Source organism: Podarcis muralis, chromosome 6 (genome assembly GCF_964188315.1).
Source record: "Podarcis muralis chromosome 6, rPodMur119.hap1.1, whole genome shotgun sequence".
NCBI lineage: Eukaryota > Metazoa > Chordata > Lepidosauria > Squamata > Lacertidae > Podarcis > Podarcis muralis.
The window spans coordinates 23,984,033-24,005,144 of NC_135660.1; the positions used below are offsets into that span (position 1 = coordinate 23,984,033).

The window sequence follows — 21,112 nt, forward strand, 5'->3', positions numbered from 1 at the left end:
TCTTTGCAGAATACCATGTATGTGTAGAATTGGTATTCATAGCTATATAGTTGTTATATAACTACTATAGATACATAGTTGTTATATGCAATATGTTGTTTTTAAGGACATATAGAAACTTCATTCCAGTACAGTGGTACCTCAGGTTAAGTACTTAATTCGTTCTGGAGGTCCGTACTTAACCTGAAACTGTTCTTAACCTAAAGCACCACTTTAGCTAATGGGGCGTCCCACTGTTGCCACGCCGCCAGAGCACGATTTCTGTTCTCATCCTGAAGCAAAGTTCTAAACCTGAGGTACTATTTCTGGGTTAGCGGAGTCTGTAACCTGAAGTGTATGTAGCCTGAAGCATATGTAACCCGAGGTACTACTGTAGTTTCATTGTACATGTGCAGGCTTCAAATGCCACATAAATTATTGTGGCACTCCATGTACACATCAGAGCTACATACACCTCTGGCTCTCAGCAAATATATCTGTAGACCCTCAGTGCAACTTCTGTAGAGTATGTGGCCCTGCAACAAAATGATGCTCAGAGTTGCTGAGTCTGCAGATGCAAGGCAATGTGTCCCGATAGAGCATGGGTAGGCAAACTAAGGCCCGGGGGCCAAATCCGGCCCAATTCCCTTCTAAATCTGGTCTGTGGACGGTCCGGGAATCAGCGCGTTTTTACATGAGTAGAATATGTCCTTTTATTTAAAATGCATCTCTGGGTTATTTGTGGGGCATAGGAATTCGTTCATTTTATTTATTTATTTTCAAAATATAGTCCAGCCCCCCACAAGGTCTGAGGGACAGTGGACCGGCCCCCTGCTGAAAAAGTTTGCTGACCCCTGCGATAGAGCCTACATGCATGTACAAAAGGCAGGAGCCCTTGTGGACAGCACTGCAAAAACCAGTTCATTAACAGCTGGGTGTCCCCTCCCTTGTTTTATAGAATGCAGTAGCTACACAGCTTCTCCCAACACCTGTGGTGGATGTTGATAGCAATGTTGTCTCCATGGTTCCAAAGGCAAAGCATTAATTAACTCAACCAGCACCTGGTGTCTGATATTCCTAGACCTGCTGAAGTCGTGGGAGTTCTGAATGCATGTGGAACTGGTAATGAAGAATCTGGTGAGGTATATTTGAGGAAATGAAATGAGGCAGCACAAGAAGATACGATGACGGGATTTTTGTGTGCATTCACACATGCCATTCCCCCGTCCCACTCTGCCCCATCGATTATTTTTTTCATTTCCTTGCACGCCACTAACCACAAGGTCACAGGGTGGGTTACAACTACAGTGGTACCTCGGGTTACATAAGCTTCAGGTTACATACACTTCAGGTTACAGACTCCGCTAACCCAGAAATAGTACCTCGGATTAAGAACTTTGCTTCAGGATGAGAACAGAAATTGTGCTCTGGCGGCACGGCAGCAGCAGGAGGCCCCATTAGCTAAAGTGGTGCTTCAGGTTAAGAACAGTTTCAGGTTAAGAACGGACCTCCGGAACGAATTAAGTACTTAACTCGAGGTACCACTGTAGTTGCAGCTATAAAACAAGTGTATTTTTTTAATAAAAACAATCAAAAACAATTTCACATATTGAAAACAGTATAACCGTTTTTTTAAAAAAAACAATTCCACATATAAAAAGAGTAAAAAAGTAGTTCCAATACAGATGCAGGTGAGGATGAAGATCTCCACTTGAAAGACTTGTTGAAAAGAGAAAGGTCTTCCTTAGGTACCTATAATGCAACAGAGACTGTGACTTTCTAACAGGGAATACCAAAGGGTAGTTGCTACCACATTAAAGGGCCAATTCGCGTGTGTGTGTGTGTGTGTGTAAGTGTAAGGAGGGAATAATCTGCACACATCCCTGCTTAATAAATTCAGTCTTCTCTCTCTCTCTCTCTCTCTCTCACACACACACACAGAGAGAGAGAGAGAGAGAGAGTACCCTTTTAAGCATATAGGGGCTGATTCAGAAACCTGATCCATGCCTGAAAAACCAGATCCGTGCATGTATCACTCTTGTTGGATCAGGGTAAAAATGTATCTAGAACATACGCATGAGAACATATTAATGGGACCCTGACATTTACAAATGCTTTTGTTAGCATTGTGAAGCATTTCCACTCCTACCAGAATCAGAAAAGTCGCATTACTTATTATGCTGAAACACACCCCTCAATCCTTGCCTGGCTTCTTTGCTATAAATCCCTATGCTCATCTAATAACATCCTTCAGCCAATCAGCGCACAGAGATTTGTATCCTGTACGGCTGAGCAATAACCCATTTAGTCTTCATGCAAATCAAACACGGAGCCAAAAAATGGAAAGCTAAATCACAGGGGAATGAGTTTGCAGTTCTGGGTCAGTAAGTGCCCAACATTCCCACACATCTCGAGTGCCTGAGACAATTCCATGCTAGAATATATGTCAAGAAGCACTGCAAGTAATATAATTTGCCCCCAAATTTACCCTTGCCAGTTACTAGGGGCTAGACCCTGGAAATATTGCTCACTTTTACTATGGGAACTCACAGTGATAATGCAGCAAACCAAACAGAAACAACACAACATGATTTGTAAGTTTCTGGATATCACTGATATCATCAGAAGTTCAGCAACCCCAAAACACATCTTGGTGATTTCACACACACCCTTTACTTATTTACTTATTTAACTTATTATATTTCCACACTGCCTTTCAGCCAAGGTAAAGGTAAAGGGACCCCTGACCATTAGGTCCAGTCGTGACCGACTCTGGGGTTGCGGCGCTCATCTCGCTTTATTGGCCAAGGGAGCCGGCGTACAGCTTCCGGGTCATGTGGCCAGCATGACTAAGCCGCTTCTGGCGAACCAGAGCAGCTCACGGAAACGCCTTTTACCTTCCTGCCGGAGCGGTACCTATTTATCTACAGTGGTACCTCGGGTTACAGACGCTTCAGGTTACATACTCCGCTAACCCAGAAATAGTACCTCGGGTTAAGAACTTTGCTTCAGGATGAGAACAGAAATCGTGCTCCGGCGGCGCGGCGGCAGCAGGAGGCCCCATTAGCTAAAGTGGTCTTCAGGTTAAGAACATTTTCAGGTTAAGAACGGACCTCTGGAACAAATTAAGTACTTAACCCGAGGTACCACTGTTCTTGCACTTTGACGCTTTCGAACTGCTAGGTTGGCAGGAGCAGGGACTGAGCAACGGGAGCTCACCCTGTCGCAGGGATTCGAACCGCCGACCTTCTGATCAGCAAGTCCTAGGCTCTGTGGTTTAACCCACAGTGCCACTCGCATCCCTCAGCCAAGGTATTAACATACAAAAGGGGCTAACATTTTATTCCATTCAGTAATCTGTGCTGATGTGCCATTAGAGCGAGTCTCTATCCCCTTTTCATCATAGGGTTAGACTGAGATGAATAGAGAACTGTTACTTAATAATAATAAAAATTAGGCTAGACTGGAGAAGCATACCAGAAAGACTGTTTGTAATCTATTAATATACTGGTGATCAGTTTGCTCTGATCAAGCAGCAGAAAGGCCTACATGAATGCCAGTTTCCAGGACTCCAGCTAAGAGACGTGTGAGGTTTTGTGTTCCATGTGGTGAACCAGAAAACTGCATGTTTCCCTAAGTGATTTTTAGATGCAACCCATTAAAATAGAGCAGGGATGTCCAACAGCCTCCTGACTCCCCCCACCCAAAAGGCTTCCCAAAAAAAATCTCCACAACTTTGGCTCCTTAAAAAATCTCCACAACTTTGGTAGATCACTGCCAGATCGCAGTTTCTTGGAAGTTGGACATGCCTGATATAGAGGAATGCTAGGGCAAAGGGCAACTTTTGACTCAGGCACTTGTTAGAAATTTTCTCTGGCCATACTTATTTCATAAACTCTACCATAAATAGTTCAATGGAAAGCATCTAATCTGCTTTCAATGAGGCCTGGTAATGTGGCAAAACGAATGTTGTGTATGATCTAAAACCTTAAATACAGATGGTCACAGAACAATAATCACATCATTTGGGTACCAGCAGATATAGGCGTCTGCTTGGCCATCATGAGAACTGGGCTAGGTGTCCCTTTGGTCTGATCCAGCAGAGATTTCCTATGTTCTCAATATTATTTTATATATACAAACCTTGAAGACTCAGGCTGTGTTCCCCTTTCGACCACACACTGCATGGATTGCAGGTTATGTGATTTCCTTTTTAAAATGATTTCCAAAACCTTCATAATGAAGGGCAATACATCAGAGTAAAAATTGTTATATAAGCTTAAAGGCTGCCCTTGACCATGGATTTTATTTCTGAATAACACAGAAAAGTAACGTCACGTGTTTGAGTTTCCTGTCAAACCTTGAGCAACGCTGCAATGCAGAAACCTAATTTAGGAGAGCCACTATTGTTCGTAAAATTGTAGCTTTTGGATTTAGAGCGCCGTGAAATCTCAGCACCTGACAGATTACATAAATATTAATTTAGCTTTTTAATTAGCACATTAAAGGCCTGAATGGGCTGCCTACTGTGCCTGTACAAAGTTTCAGTCACATGGATGCTGGGTGGAATAATTCTGTAATGGGGGCTGCAGACAGTTGATGTTTCAATAGAACCCAGTTTAAGGCAATTAAATAATCCCATTATCTTTAGCTAACTCTTATTTTGTTAGTTCCATTTATCCTCCATGGTAAAAACCAAGCGAGACATGATAGAAGTGAGTAACAGTTTACATGGTGTGAAGAAAATGAATAGGAAGAAAAACTTCTTTCTCATGACACTAGAACTCTGGACCATCCTGTGTAGCTGAATGTTAGACGACCAACAACATCCCTTGCTTCTTAGTGTGGCGCCATAGTTCATAGTTCTTCATGTCAAAGTCCTCTGGGCAGCTAATACAGAATTCAAACAATTAAAATAATGAAATATTAGAGAAAATGATGATGATGATGATGATAACAGTAGCATTTCAAACATTACAAATGAATCAGTTCAGTTTGTTGTCTACAAATTGAGACAAGCAGCATAACAGTATTTAAAACACAGCAGAAACAAATTGTACCAAGGTCTGGGAGATTTTTTTTTAAAAGTATTAACTGGTGCCAAAAGTATCTTAATGTAGGCATCATGTAAGCCTCATTGGGGATCAGGTGGGCACTGACTGTTGAATGCTTCCAATGGTAATTAAAAGCATAATGAGCAGACAGGTAACCACCCCGTGGCTTCAGGAAACAATGGGAATCTTGATTTCTTCAAACATGTCCTTCTTCACTGTCTGATGAAGGAAATCCTTTCATTTTCCTAGTTCAGATGCTGCGGTATTCCCATTTCCTCTGTTTTGCCCTGGTTATACCTCTTCTGAGAGTCTGCTATATAGAGATCCCACACCATACCTTGGTATGATGCATTTCACACCTGTCAAGGACATTCACACCTGCACACATATGCAATGCCACATGCCTCCATATCTGAAGATGAATCTGATATATTTGTCCACATATAGTGTAAATTTGGTCCTTTTCTGGTTCACTGTTATACCGTGCTCAGATATTAAATACGCTACACAGGACACCTAGGAACGCGGGTGGCGCTGTGGGCTAAACCACTGGTCCTCTTGGGCTTGCCGATCAGAAGGTCGGCGGTTCAAATCCCTGCGACGGGGTGAGCTCCCATTCCTCAGTCCCTGCTCCTGCCAACCTAGCAGTTCGAAAGCATGTCAAAGTGCAAGTAGATAAATAGGGACCGCTCCAGCGGGAAGGTAAACGGCATTTCCGTGTGCTGCTCTGGTTCGCCAGAAGCAGCTTAGTCATGCTGGCCACATGACCTGATGACCTGGAAGCTCTACGCTGGCTCCCTCGGCCAATAAAGCGAGATGAGCGCAGCAACCCCAGAGTCGGTCACGACTGGACCTAATACACATGGACACCAATGTGTATTATCACATATCTCCATATGCATAAATTAATAGTGTCATTGTTGATTATGGATTTATTGGGGGGAAGCCACACCACCAATCACAACCATCACCTATGACCTTATCTGCACCTTTTGTATGGAAGTAGTATACTTTAAGCTTCAGAACTGTTTTGCCCTCTTGGAATTCTGAAAATTGTTCTGTAGTGATACCTTGCTTGGCATAAATCCATTTCAATGTCTTCTTAAGGCACAGTGGTGTGCCACCTTTTGGTTATACCATGTAAGTGCAAGCCACGGTGCAAGGTTTTATTTTCAGCATAAAACATAAGAGAAGAATACGCAATAAGAATAATTCTTTGCCCATTCTTTGCCAATGCTTCGTCACATTGTGCTAGCATAGTTGATGGTGCACTTAAGCATTCATGTCCTACGTGTAACTAAGAAATATGCTGTTAGGAAATTAATTTGATTTGGAACATGCATGCATTAAACAGCTGAGTGCTCCTGTTGCAAAGATCCTGTAGCACTTTTAAAAAAAATCAGACCTATACCCCATCTTTCCTCCATGGAGCACATGACAGCACACAAAATTCTCTCCTGCCCCCAACCCATTGGTTCTTCACAATAGCCCTGCAAGGCAGGTTAGACTGAGAGAAAGAGAGAGGCTTCCTTATGGTGGAAATTTGAACCTGGATCTCCCCAGTCTTAGTGTAATAGTCTAATCAGCATACCCAATTCTCAGTTGTAACAAGATGATACAATGATAGAACTATCTAGAAAACACACAAACTGTGAACGACGCCATTTTCAGCCCGCTTAAAGCCACTTTCTAACCACAGCCAACATCTGAACATATTTAATGAAGCCATGTGCTTTAAAAAAAAACAAAAAAAAAAACCCCACAACAGTCAAATTTACAAATACCTGAATTTACATGGACTTCAACAGAACCAAAGTACAGTATTTGGAAGCAAAACACCGATCAGAATGATTTACCAGTAAGTGCTTTGTGGCAAGTAAAGGTAAAGGACCCCTGACAGTTAAGTCCAGTTGCGAACGACTCTGGGGTTGCGGCACTCATCTCGCTTTACAGGTCAAGGGAGCTGGCATTGGTCCGCAGGCAGTTTCTCCGGGTCATGTGGACAGCATGACTAATCCGCTTCTGGCGAAACCAGAGCAGCGCATGGAAACGCCGTTTAGCAGTATAGTGATTGTCTCATCTGCCCTGTCTAAATATACCAGCTACATTTCAGCCACGATGAAGTGTGCACACTGGTTGAGGGTTTTTTCTTGGGGGGGGGGGCTTTTTCAGTTATAGATTTCCTGAGTTATATACAATAACATGCAATACAGTGGTACCTCGGGTTACATACGCTTCAGGTTACATACGCTTCAGGTTACAGACTCTGCTAACCCAGAAATAGTGCTTCAGGTTAAGCACTTTGCTTCAGGATGAGAACAGAAATTGTGCTCCGGCGGCGCAGCAGCAGCAGGAGGCCCCATTAGCTAAAGTGGTGCTTCAAGTTAAGAACAGTTTCAGGTTAAGTACGGACCTCTGGAACGAATTAAGGACTTAACCCGAGGTACCACTGTACTTGCACTTTGACATGCTTTTGAACTTTCGTACCACTGTAGATGATAGATAGATATAGATAGATAGATAGATAGATGATAGATAGATAGATGATAGATAGATAGATAGATAGATAGATAGATAGATAGATGATAGATAGATAGATAGATAGATAGATAGATAGATAGATAGATAGATAGATAGATAGATGATAGATAGATAGATGATAGATAGATGATAGATAGATAGATGATAGATATAGTTGATAGATGATAGATGATAGATGATAGATAGATAGATAGACAGACAGATAGATAGATAGATGATAGATAGATAATCTATATCTGTACTGATATCTCCCAAATGAAACCTTGCACAACTTCTTTGCAAAGTTGCTAACTTAATTGGAGAGCCATGTCTGTTTCTGGAATTTTCAGCTCACCCAATCAGACAAAGGGCTGTTTAGAAAAAAAGGGGGGGCGGCATTCATCAAATTACACTGAGGGTTCCATCTGTTATCTTAAACCTTTGTTCTCAAGTGACACAGAGAGGAGATGGTGCAAAACACACTTTGCTAAAGGTTTTATTTGAGGCTGCATTTTCCAGGTTGTTTGTATGCCATCCAGGATTATATATGCCAGCCCAACAGAAGAAAGTGTTATTCTGTGTTGCTGGCGTGCTAAGTTTTGCTTGTGCTCTCAGTATTGCAGCAGCCATCGGAACTCAGCTGTGGCTCAGAGGAAGAATACTCTGCAAAACTGGAGCGCTGCTTGTCAATGCTACCGGCCAAGAATTAGAGAAGTTTATTGGTGAAATTCAGTATGGACTTTTCTATGGGGAGAGGGTTAGACAATGCGGGCTCGGAGGGAGACCTTTTCGGTTTTCATGTAAGTAACAATGACATCTGAATTATTTAATGCTTTAGTGCATGCTATCGTGGTCCGACAGATAGGTACATGAGCATTCTCCTGTTTCTTCCAAAAGATGCGCTAGTGGGAGATGTGAAATTATGTCACCGTAATATACATCATGTGCTTCTTCTATCAACATGTATTTACTGTTATAATAGCTTGCTAGTTGAAGGAGCAGTCAGATCCTGTGCATGTCTTCTTGGGAGTAAGGCCCACAGAGTTCTGTAGGATTTTCTTTCAGGAAAGCTTGCATGGCATCGCAGCCTTAATTTTTCAAACTCTTTTCCAATACTGTGCTTTGGTGTCTCTTTTAATTATTATTGTTGTTATGTTATTAATTCTTATTGAATTATTGTCATTTTAATATTGTCATTTTAATATTAATGAAATGAGTGGGAAGGAACAAGAACTATTGTAAATACTTGTTTATGTTCTGGATATGCAGACTGTGAGAAATCAACAGTCCAATCCTCTGCATGTTTACTCAAAAGTAAGTCAATTGAGTCTACTGGGACTTATTCACCAGCTAAAAATCTAAATGCCAGAGTCCAATCTTATACAGGTGTACTCAGAAGCAAGTCCAGTCGAAATCCAATGAGCTTACTTCTAAGTAAGCGTGCATAGGAATACAGCCTCACTTGCTCGACAAATCATTATTATCCAGGACTGGCAACTGCAGAGTTGCATAGGATGAGAGTTTTGCAGTTCATCTGTTTACCTTCCAGGAGTAAATAATGTTAAAATGGTCAGTCATGCACTTGATTTATGCATAGCACCATATTAAAAAGAAATAAGGGTTATCTGGAGAAGAGTTCATAATATGCCACCTAACATTTATTTTCTTACCAGAAACAATTTGCAAGTAATCTGCAGAGAAACATTGTGGCTTGTGTGAGTCATTTCTGGTGTACGTCCTGAACTGCAGACATGAAAATGATTGACTGTGCAGAGGAAGTAGACCAAATTCATTTTGGATATTATTGAGAATTGCTTCATCTAATTGCATTCTATAGTAGGCTTTAGCAGTTCTTGAGACCTCACTGAAAATCCTGCTTATCATTGCTTCCCGCTCCTGTCACCCTGTAGGAATTCTCAGAATGATTTGCTAAAGAATCTAGGAAGCACTAACCAAACTTTGTTTATTAAGATGGTGGAGCTGGAAGAATGCTTAAGACATAGTCCATTCCCATGAGTTAGTGCACATAGTATTATGAGAACAGTCTGTATGGAGGCTTGCACTCCTCATGTACCCTCTTCCTTCCTCTGGCATGGTTGCAAGTTGCTCAGAAGCTTTCGCTTCCATTCCAAATTAATCATATATTGGCACATTGTCTGAACCCTATATTGTGCCTAATCTTAATAGTTAATGGTAAGAAGTTGGCATCATAAAACATAGCTTGAAATTGGCTCGATTCCACTAACCGCAGTTAAGTTAGAAGACAGTTTACCAGGTGCACGTAATGCAGTTTCGAAAGAAAAGCTTCTGAATTTCCCCTAACACCTAAGTCAGAGGGGGGAACTCAACCCACAATCTAAACCAGGGGTCCCCAAACTAAGGCCCCTCGGGCCGGATAAGGCCCAAGGGACTCGTTTATCCGGCCCGCAGCAATCCCTGCCACCAGCTGCCACTGCCCGCTCTTACTAGCGCTCCGTGGCTGCCCACTTCCGGGTCGGAGGAGCACCAGAAATAGCTTGTGCGCATGCGCAAGCATTATTTGCACATGCGCAAGCATTATTTGCAGTGCACATCCGGGTCGGAGGAGGCCCGTGCACATGCGCACAAGCTACAGTGGTGCCCCGCAAGACGAATGCCTCGCAAGATGAAAAACTCGCTAGATGAAAGAGTTTTCCGTTTTTTGAGTCGTTCCGCAAGACGAATTTCCCTATGGGCTTGCTTCGCAAGACAAAACGTCTTGCGAGTTCTTGCGAGTTTGTTTCCTTTTTCTTAAAGCCGCTAAGCCGTTAATAGCCGCTAAGCCATTAATAGCCGCTAATAGACGCTAAGCCGCTAATAGCCGTGCTTCGCAAGACGAAAAAACCGCAAGATGAAGAGACTCGCGGAATGGATTAATTTTGTCTTGCGAGGCACCACTGTATTTCCGGTGCTCCTCCGACCCAGAAGTGTGCTGGAAATAGTGTGTGCGCACACGTATGGGCACGCGCTCCCCCGCCCTCCGGCCCACCTCATGATTGGCGCTGGAGACACCGGCCCGAGGTGCAGTAAGTTTGCTGACCCCTGATCTAAACAGATGGCAGTCGAGAGCTTGAACATTTAAACACTGTGGAAGCTATTCTTCATTGAAAATATATTGTTGGAACATATCCTTATTCCCACCCCCACCCCCAAATGTTATGAAATATCCATTCCATGTGAGGGTTTTGCAAAGGGAGGTAAGTAGATCTGGTGCAGTTGGCATGCCGTAACTGTCCTGCCCTGTCCCGCATGTCCCCACTTCATGCATGTTCCCACCTGGGAACATGTGTGATGAATGCCAGGTGAAAAACCATGAGGAAGCTGGGTTGCATCAGTCTACTTCCTGGCACACCACGAGAGTAATGCGAATAGACCTCCCCGGGCAATTGTTTGCAGCCTTATTTAGATAACATATCCACCCACAATCAAAGCAAAAAGGAGGGTGGGTATGGGGTCATTCCCACTGGTCCACTCAAACACTCTACACATTGATCAGTTTACCTGCACAGAGAGCAGATACATTCAAGTTCCACACATAAAGATGACTTGATCAACACACAGAAATCAGTGGCGAGTCAGAAGCACGACTCAATTCTGCCCACTCACCCCGTATCGATTGTACAGTACTTGTGTCATCTGCCTTTTATGATGGAAAAAGGAGTTTGCAATTATCTATTTGGCTCCAGAGCAGAGCTCTGTGATTAATCCGGGGAGAGAGAAAAGTAATGGCAGTCTGAAATAGCAGTCATATTTACTTTGAATGAACTTTTTTCTTTTTCTTTTTTTTTTACTGGGTGAACATACACCTAGATGGAACTTATTAATGTTATATAATGTCCAGTAGCTTAAAGGCAGCTGCTTCCAATACAAGATTCAGTCTGCTGTGTAATTACTAGGGAACATTGGCTGTTGTTCACTGCCTTTGCTGCAATCCACAAGGAAACTCTCTCCCTAAATGGCTATAAATGTCTTAGGAAATGTTACCATTTACAGTAGATGTGTTTGCATTTTAATGCATTGAAGCACAGCATGGCAAGGCTAAGAAGAAAGGATTAAATCATCTGCCTTGTTTTTGTCCTGCGTTTGCGCCCATTAAATGCTCTCCCTGTTGGCCGCTATATCTCTTTTAATTGTAAAATGAATTTGCTCTGCCTGTAAAACCCATTCAGGCTCAGGAAAGCCTTCTGCTTCATTTACTCTGGCTCTTGTCTGTTTCTGGGTCAGCGGTTCATTTTCTAAAGGCCACTGGCATGCAGATTCAATGCTTATAATGAAGGTCTGTCTTCTCTTCCAGGGCAACATTGCTGCTGCATTAATTTTATCTGGTAGTCACCTATAAAAGTTTAATGATATGTAAAAAGTTCTGAATGTCGCTATTGAGGGAAACAGCCTGGACGACCCAGTGTTGTGTGTGGCATGGCAATAAGCATGACAAAAGCTGCTTCTGATGCGCAGTGGTACCTTGGGTTAAGAACTTAATTCATTCTGGAGGTCCGTTCTTAACCTGAAACTGTTCTTAACCTGAGGTACCACTTTAGCTAATGGGGCCTCCCACTGCCGCCGCGCCAGCACCGCATGATTTCTGTTCTCATCCTGAAGCAAAGTTCTTAACCCAAGGTACTATTTCTGGGTTAGTGGACTCTGTAACCTGAAGCATCTGTAACCTGAAGCGTCTGTAACTCGAGGTACCACTGTATATAAAACCAAATCTGTGCTGGAAAGAAACAAACTCAATCTTGCATCAAGGGAAAATGAAATTTGCAAGCTGTGTAAACAGTTCACGTTTTTGCACAATGTGCCCTTGCATGTGCTTACTCACAAGTGAGCACCATTGTGTTTTATGATGCTTACTTCCTAGTAGGTGTGTTTAGGACTGCAACCTTACCGTGCAATCCTATGCACGTCTACTCAGAAATAAGCCACGTTGCGACCACGTACTAGTGACAAACAGAGGAAACAAGCTATGTAAGAGAATAGTGTCCTTTCTCAAGTTGTTTGTCGGCAGAATTTACATCCCACCTCTCATCATACATGAATAATAATAATAATAATAATAATAATAATAATAATAATAATATATTATTTATATCCCACCCATCTGCCTGGGTTTCCCCAGCCACTCTCTGCAGCTTCCAGCAAAATATTAAAATACAATAATTCATCAAATATTAAAAGCTTCCCTAAACAGGGCTACTTTCAGATGTATTCTAAAAGTCAGATAGTTGTTTATTTCTTTGACATCTAGTGGGAGGGCGTTCCACAGGGCGGGCGCCACTACCGAAAAGGCCCTCTGCATATAGGCCCTATAACTTCGCTTTTTGCAGTGAGGGAACCGCCAGAAGGCCCTCGGCGCTGGACCTCAGTGTCCAGGCAGAATGATAGGGGTGGAGACGCTCCTTCAGGTATACTGGGCCAAGGCCATTCAGGGCTTTAAAGGTCAGCACCAACACTTTGAATTGTGCCTGGAAAGGTACTGGGAGCCTATGAACTTGCAGCAGGACACAACAATGCAAAATACAATGCGCAGTAAAAACAACAATACATTAAGGGTCATATCCAGTACTGGATGAAGGGAGTCGTGCCCATGCAACATTTCCCCATCCTCTCCTCTCCCCGTGCAACCCCAAAATCTGCTTCGGAGGGTCCTTCACTTTTGAAGGTGTGTGGGGGGCTGCAGCAGGGAGCGTGAGGAGGGCAAAGTTCCATCACTCACGTCTGTTGCACTAGTGGAACAGCAGGGTTGCATATAATCCTGTATTTTAAATTACAACTATCTCCAACTCTAAAGTATATCAACCAAGTACATAGCCAAGTATTTATCAGGTACATAATGGCTCTTTCAGAATTTTATTTATTTGTTTGTTTTAATTTAATTTGTCTAGGCCTGGTGGAAAAGGAAAGCTTTTAGCTGGGGCCAAAAAGTAATCAAAGTTGTTCCCAGCCAAACCTCAGAAGGTAGAGTGTGCCATGACCACTGAGGTGTTATTGCTTAGAAGTCCCACTGACAAGCCACAGATCTCATAATCTACTGCAGCTGACCTTATATAGGATTATACCTGATATGCCCCTTCAAATACCTGGGTCTAAGCCATTTGAGCCTTTATACTAACACTTTGAACTTGGCCCAGTGACATGTTTTTTTACAAGCTTATTTTAATGAACTTTGCTGTCATCGTCATCAACATTTCTTATTTTACAAACATTAAAACCTACAAAACAAAAAGTTGAAATTATCTGTGCTTTTCTACTGTCTGCTAGAACCAACACCTGTCTCAAAGAATTAAAAAACAACACAACCTGAGAGTCTCTTTTTGAAATATTTTTTCTTATGTTTGTAATTAATATACATAGTCTTTCAATTTCCCATTGGCTAATTGCAACCACTGAGCAAGAAGGAAGCAATGGTCATATTACAAATAATCAACAGATTGAATTGGATTGAATCAAGCAATGTTGGATGGCTCTGATATGCCGACTGCATTGCCTGCCACAAACCCACTTGCTAGCAATTTACATTTTACATGGTAGATAAAATTTATTTGAAGTGCCTACAGAGCTTTTTCTCAGCATGTTCTAACCACAGCAAGGCAGTTCAAAGGAGTATTAGCACTGGCTTAATCATACCCCCATGGAGTGGGAGCATTTACTCTGCATTCAATGATTCGTTTTGAAATATCTGCTGTCACTAAACTGTGTAGAAATATTTGAAAATTGCCCTGTGGTAGCAAGCCTAGTTCACCATCCACTCTGAATACTTCATGTATATAATAGGTTACCATATTTAATGGGGCTGGGCCAAAACAGAGACACACTTTGGGGGCTGGGAAGTATAAACCACCACCACACCAATGATTCCTATGAAACATTCACCACCTTTAGCTTCCTAGAAAGGGCACATTTCCTTCATATTGATCAGGTGTGTGTCAGCTGACCCTGGAAGGCCAATCCTTGGCCATCCAAGCCCTTCGGCTTTGCCTTAGTCAAACTTGCTTGTTGCACTCGGCCTGTTACCACACCTACTCAAGTCTATTCCTAAACCCAGGCAAGAATTTCTCGGTCTTGACCCAATATTGGAACTGGATGTTTTATGAGCCCTTATTTAACCACCCTGCCTTCCAGAATATCACCGTAAACCTAACTTGCAAGAATCATTCTGATACTTTTGCTTCTCAGAAAATTATTATGTATTGGGCCATAAATGTAGACATTGGGTCCTGCTATTATTTCTTTCTTAAGTGTTTTTGAACAGTTCTTCTCCCCTTATCAGTTTCTTCCATCTCCCAGTGATAAGCATGTTTCATGGCATCGGGGTCCTGTTTTTCAGAGATGACAACTTTGCCTGATTTCCGCAGTAATTCCATTCTCTGTCTTTTGTTCTTTTATGTGTGTGTTTGTTTTTTTAGTTTTTCCAGATTTGTTCAAAGTTATCCCTGCAAGTATCCATGTGAGTGTTATCCTCTTCTCTTTGGCGTTGTTAGTGTTTGCCCTGATTGAGACTGGGTTCTTCATGTACAACGCATTCGGCAAACCCTATGAAACACTGCATGGTCCGCTAGGGCTGTACCTGTGGAGCTTCATCTCATGTAAGTGTTCCAAATGTAATGCCGCGGTTATGTTTGTCAGAGCCTGGGATGAAAGAGTGGTTAAGCAAAGTATCCCTTACATTTTGTGGGCTCTTGTGGGCCAGCTTTGACTGATGGGTGGGACAACCCATCTGTCAATCATCTGGCATCACAACCCCAGATGACTGGCACCTGTCAAAGTCCCTTGCACAGTGCTTCCCAAGTGCCCAACCGCCAGCTGGCTGCTGGGTGATTGGGAACAATAGTGCAAGGAGATTTGCCAGCATATGTCCAGCAGAGGGTTGACAAAGCTACTCTCTGCAGGGATCTTCTGCTCAGTTGCATTGCCCATGAAAAACCCAGTTGTGCAGCTGATTCAGCCATGTCTCTATGTGCCTCACATTTGATATCACCTGTGATGTCAGGTGTGGGGCAGGTGGGTGTGGTTTGGTAGAACGTCCTCATGGGTCAAATTGGGACACGTGCTGGGTTTAAATTGGCCCATGGTCTGGAGGTTACCTGACCCTGCCTTGCATTTTGCCTGTTTTCACCTCTTAACACTGAAATATAAACCCAACTAGGGAAATTTCCTCCCATCATTTTGATGTGATTTCTTCTCATTGCACTCCCATTTGAGGCAATCTGGTTACCTACCACATTAGGTATTAGTGGGTAGCACTGTGGTCTAAACCACAGAGCCTTGGCCTTGCCGATCAGAAGGTCAGTGGTTCGAATCCCTGCGACAGGGTGAGCTCCCATTGTTCAGTCCCAGCTCCTGCCCACCTAGCGGTTCGAAAGCAAGTCAAGTGCAAGTAAATAAATAAATAGGTACCGTTCCAGCGGGAAGGTAAACGGCATTTTCGTGCACTGCTCTGGTTCACCAGAAGTGGCTTAGTCGTGCTAGCCACATGACCCGGAAGCTGTCTGCGGACAAACGCCGACTCCCTCGGCCTATAGAGCGAGATGAGCGCACAACCCCAGAGTCGTCTGTGTCTGGACCTAACGGTCAGGGGTACCTTTCCCTTTTTTACCACATTAGTTATTGGAGTAAACCATGGTGCACTCCACAGAAGAGATATGCAAAGTGGGGTGCTGCTTTGTAACTACTGAAATGCAAAGAAAACAGAAATACTGCCCTGTTGTGCAAAGGTCCGTTAGAAAACTGTCAAAATGCTAATTTTGGATTTTCTTCTTTTTCAGTTTCTTGTGGCTGCCTCATCATGATACTCTTTTCATCAGAAGTGAAAATCCACCACCTCTCAGAGAAAATAGCTAATTATAAAGAAGGGAGCTTTATTTTTAAAACTCACAGTGAGCAATTTGCAAATTCATTCTGGATCATTCTGGTGTGCTCATTGGTACACATTCTGAACATTTTGCTAATACGCCTTGCTGGATTTGAGTTTCCTTTTTCAAAGTCGAAAGATTCAGAGACAGCAAATGGAGCAGTCGATCTAATGTACTAGACAGGTTTTGAACCATGTTTAATGAAAATGGTTCATCATGACCTTTTCCCCCAAGACACCAAATGTAAATGGGTTTAAAGGCTGTTTTTTTTAAAAACAAACAAACAAACATGTATTTGTATATTGTGAGCCAGAGACATTTACAGAGATATACCAGCACAAAAAAGGAATTAAATAATATCAATAAGAGTTATGTGGCTCGCAGTAGGTGATAACTTGTCACTAGGAAGGTATTGAGTTGGTTTAGATGTAATGTCAAACAATGGTTTGTGATAACTGTAGTTTAGATTCCTAATGAAGTTGTGTGTTCCAGATACAGAGATAACTCGTGTGGGATTCCTTTTCTCTTACCTTTCCTGAGAATCCCTGGGTGCTTTCCCAAACAACCTCAAAGGTTGAGCATCATCTCAAACCATGATTTGTTGGTTCGGATGCAATGCCAAGCTGGTTTGCACAAACTGAGATGTGCAAGCCGTCTCTAAACCATGGCTTGCAGACCCTGTTATCAGATCCTAGTTTGCCGGCCACTCACAAACAATGGTTTGTGCAATGGCATTTGTTTGGACATCATGGCAAACCATTGTTTGGCATTATGTCCAAACCATCCCATTGTTTTCTTCCAAGATCTAGAACCCTAGAGGAATGTAATGTTGCTGAAATAGTGCGATAAAAGCAAAAACTCAAAACTTAGACAGCCATTTCAGTAGAAGAGGACAGCATGTGCTTTCCTCTCATGCAAAGAAGATGGTGTTCTAGAAGTATTACTCTTAAAAATCTGTGTATCAGGACAAGAATAAGAACTTGACTTCTCCCCTAGAAAATTGGAATAAGGGCTCCTTCATGAAAAGGCACTAACTTTAAAAGAAACTGTATTGGCAGCAACCAAGTTAAATTTTAGTCACAGAAAAAGAGTTGTATTCACAGGAGGACCCCTTCTACGAGCTCACCTCATGTTCCACGAATGGAAGCTCCTTCCATTCACAGAGTGGGTGCCAGCCTATATTTTTTACTTATATGGAGTGGATTTAGATGCAAATTCCTGGTTTGCAAACTTTACCAAAGATGCTGCTCAGTGTGTTTAATATCAAGTATTTGAAGAGCTGATTCCAAACGTAGCACCTAAAATCTAATCTAACATTGTGGCGTTTTTGTTCTCGTTTTGTAATGCTTTTGTTTTGTTTTTCACTTTTATAAGCTTCAGTTTTAGAAATAGAGATCTGATCCTCCTGGTGTGCAAAGTGGTACTTCAGACAATAAATACATTCTTCCCCTCGTTCTTCCATAGCACTTTCAAGTGATTGTCAGGGGGGGGACATGGCATGAAGAGAAAGAGAAGAAGAAAACTAATCTGTGCGGGAATTTCATATAACTTACTCCAGCCTTCCGCAGCCTGCTGCTCTGCAGCTGTTTTAAACTACAGCCCCAGCCAACAGGGTCATGATTAGAGTGATAAGAGTTGTAGTCAAAGCATTTAGTAGGCAAAAGGGTGAGAATGACTGGTTTATTCAGTACTTTATCGCTACATGTGGTATTTCTGAGTAACAAAACATTCTGCCCATAGCTTCATGGGAATGTAAACATAAGAATAGCCTGCTTGATCAAGCTAATGGTACTTCTAGTCTAGCATTCTCTTCTCGCAGTGTCTAGCCAGATACTTCGCCTCTTCTGTTTCTTCTATTTCCTGTGTAATAAAAAAAATCTACACTTATTCCCTTTTGGGGGACACAAGAGCCCTTATAGAGTCCTTTGTAGGTTCTCCATTGGTAGGAGAAAATAACAGAGGCCAACCAGAGAATATTGAGAAGCAAAGCAGCTAGTAAGCCTGATCTTTATTAAAGCTATTGCAACAGGGTGCTCCCCTCACACGCAGGAAAGGAGGAAGACCCAGGACCAAGGTGTGCCACCCCTTCATACATTATGCATACATCGCAGAAGGGGTGTAACCCAAGACAACCCCCCACAAACATAATACCTACATCACAGAAAAGGCGATCTACAACAGAAATTTGAATGTTGTTTTTCCTGTCTGTCAGGTTATCTGATAATGCCTTATCTGATTGCCTTTCCTGGTAGTCTGGTCATTCCTTTGAAATGGTGATTTCCCAATTCCTGAGACAATGGGAAGGTTCCCTCACCCCCTCCCTCCTTGCAGAGAAAACAGTTTGGTCAGTTTGGGAGTCAAAATGGTTTCAAGGTGCTCTTCCTGTGCTGCTCCAGACATGTGGTCCACATGTATGTGCTTGGTTGGTACATTTATTATATATAAAAGACCTTAATTTTTTAATTTCACCTGCAATTGGCATTGCTCCCAGTATGTGTATAGGTAGCAAAAGATATGCACAGCCACATATTCCCATATCATAGCATCCTTTTCTTCGGACACGTCAAGGCAGGAGCCGAGAGCAAGTCAGCAATAACTCACCAAGTGTCAGTGAAGTTAACAGATAGTTCAAAGAAACCAAACGGCTCAGGCCTACTGATCACAGCAACTCTTCCCAGCAGGTCTTGCCCCAGTTCTCACAACTGCCTTCCCACTAACAGCAGAATGCAAGGGGTGCCTCTGTGGTCATCATTCCCCCCCCCCCCCAGTACCACCAGAGAAGTGAGGAGAAGTTATTGTGGCAGATTCCGGGTTCTGGCGAGACCTTATGAGAGCCCTGCAAAATGTCGCGAGACCACCACGAGATTTTGCGGAGCCTCTGGACACCTCCGTGAGATCTCACGGGGCTCCTGTGAGATCTTGCCACAACCTGGAAGCCGTAGCCCCATGACCCTGGTAAGTGAGGCTTCATTGGGGGTGGCCAGTGTGCACACAGGGCAGTACCTTACTGTTTTGCCTCAGGCAGTGGAGTGGGATGAGCCAAGTTCAGGGGTAGTTCCCTATAGGTAAAGGCAAAGGTACCGCTGACCGTTAGGTCCAGTCGCAGACGACTCTGAAGTTGCGGTGCTCATCTCGCTCTATAGGCCGAGGAAGCCGGAGTTTGTCTGCAGACAACTTCCGGGTTATGTGGCCAGCATGACTAAGCCGCTCCTTGCGAACCAGAGCAGTGCACGGAAACGCCGTTTACCTTCCTGCCAGAGTGGTACCTATTTATCTACTTGCACTTGACATGCTTTCGAACTGCTAGGTGGGCAGGAGCTGGGACCAAGCAACGGGAGCTCACCCCATTGTGGGGATTCGAACCGCCGACCTTCTGATCAGCAAGCCCTAGGCTCTGTGGTTTAGACCACAGCACCACCCACGTCTCTTAGTTCCCTCTGTAACTTTAGACTGGACTATTGCAATGCACACTATAGAACTATAGTCCAGTTTAAAGTTACTGAGGCCTGCACCACAGTGGCCAAGCTATCCCTGTCAAGGCATGGCTGTAGCTGGTGCCCCAGGTGAAGCAGGAATAAAGCACTCTTGGGCACTCAAAGCAGGAGCCAACCCTGACCGCTTCAGCAGATGCAGGTTGTATTCTGCAAAAGATTATTCCACCACAAAAATCTGAGGTGAAGTTTGAAACAGCAGTCCCGTTGAAACTTGTTCAGGCGGAATATGCCACATAAATGTAAATTGATAGTACCTATTTGAAACAATTGTTTACTTATTACTGCATAGCTTGGTGTGAGCTCGACAGGGAAAGTGTTGACATTTCCACAGAAACCGAGGGGAAGGCACTAATTCCACGCATGACTTTCTAGCTAACTTTCTAGCAGAGACTCAGCTAGTAGGCACCCTTGGTTCTGGCCTGCCATGAAGCTACAATTCCAACTTCTGACAGAAAATTGCTCGGAGACAGGAGATTCTGAGGGCCTTCTATGACATAAAATGGTAAGAAAAAGGAGCAAAACAAAAGGGATAAAAAAGGAGAGCAAGCCAAGCAATACAGGAAGTTTGCATAGCTGTTGTATGGAAACCGCTCCAGAGGGACATAGGACAAGCTAATTCATGAGAAAGGGTGTGGAGGAATATAATACAGTACATTCAGACCAGGGAAATCTGAGAATCAAAGCTCTCTGAAGGGAAGGGAATTGGGGTCTCCTAACAACTCTCAGCACTTCTAACTATATTTCCCAGGATTCTTTGGGGGAAGCCATGACTGTTTAAAGTGGTAAGGTACTGCTTTAAATGTACAGTGGTACCTCGGGTTAAGTACTTAATTTGTTCCGGAGGTCCGTACTTAACCTGAAACTGTTCTTAACCTGAAGCACCACTTTAGCTGATGGGGCCTCCTGCTGCTGCTGCGCCCCCGGAGCACGATTTCTGTTCTCATTCTGAAGCAAAGTTCTTAACCTGAAGCACTATTTCTGGGTAAGCGGGGTCTGTAACCCGAAGCATATGTAACCTGAAGCGTATGTAACCCGAGGTACCACTGTGTAGTGCAAATGAGGCCTGACACAGAATTTATTATTGATTGCTTAAAATACACCTCCCCCCTGTGGTGATGATATTATTATTATTATTATTATTATTATTATTATTATTATTATTATTATTATTATACATTGCAGTTTTGATGATTAAATA

At 43.0% G+C, this 21,112-nt stretch overlaps 1 protein-coding gene across 1 annotated transcript; it reads left to right on the forward strand.

Annotated features, from left to right (window-relative positions):
• The first annotated feature begins 7,965 nt into the window (after positions 1 to 7,965).
• Positions 7,966 to 17,875, forward strand: CLRN1 (clarin 1). Its single transcript, XM_028731301.2, has 3 exons — positions 7,966 to 8,353; positions 14,975 to 15,154; positions 16,334 to 17,875. Exons 1-3 carry the CDS (start codon positions 8,101 to 8,103, stop codon positions 16,597 to 16,599), a joined length of 699 nt encoding a protein of 232 aa, XP_028587134.1. The 5' UTR covers positions 7,966 to 8,100; the 3' UTR covers positions 16,600 to 17,875.
• Positions 17,876 to 21,112: the final 3,237 nt, after the last annotated feature.

Coding starts and splice junctions, on each gene's coding strand:
- CLRN1 (XM_028731301.2), top strand. CDS start 8,101: ATGCCAGCCCAACAGAAGAAAGTGTTATTCTGTGTTGCTGGCGTGCTA. Junction 8,354..14,974: donor GAGACCTTTTCGGTTTTCAT/GTAAGTAACAAT, acceptor TTGTTTTTTTAG/TTTTTCCAGATTTGTTCAAA. Junction 15,155..16,333: donor CCTGTGGAGCTTCATCTCAT/GTAAGTGTTCCA, acceptor CTTCTTTTTCAG/TTTCTTGTGGCTGCCTCATC.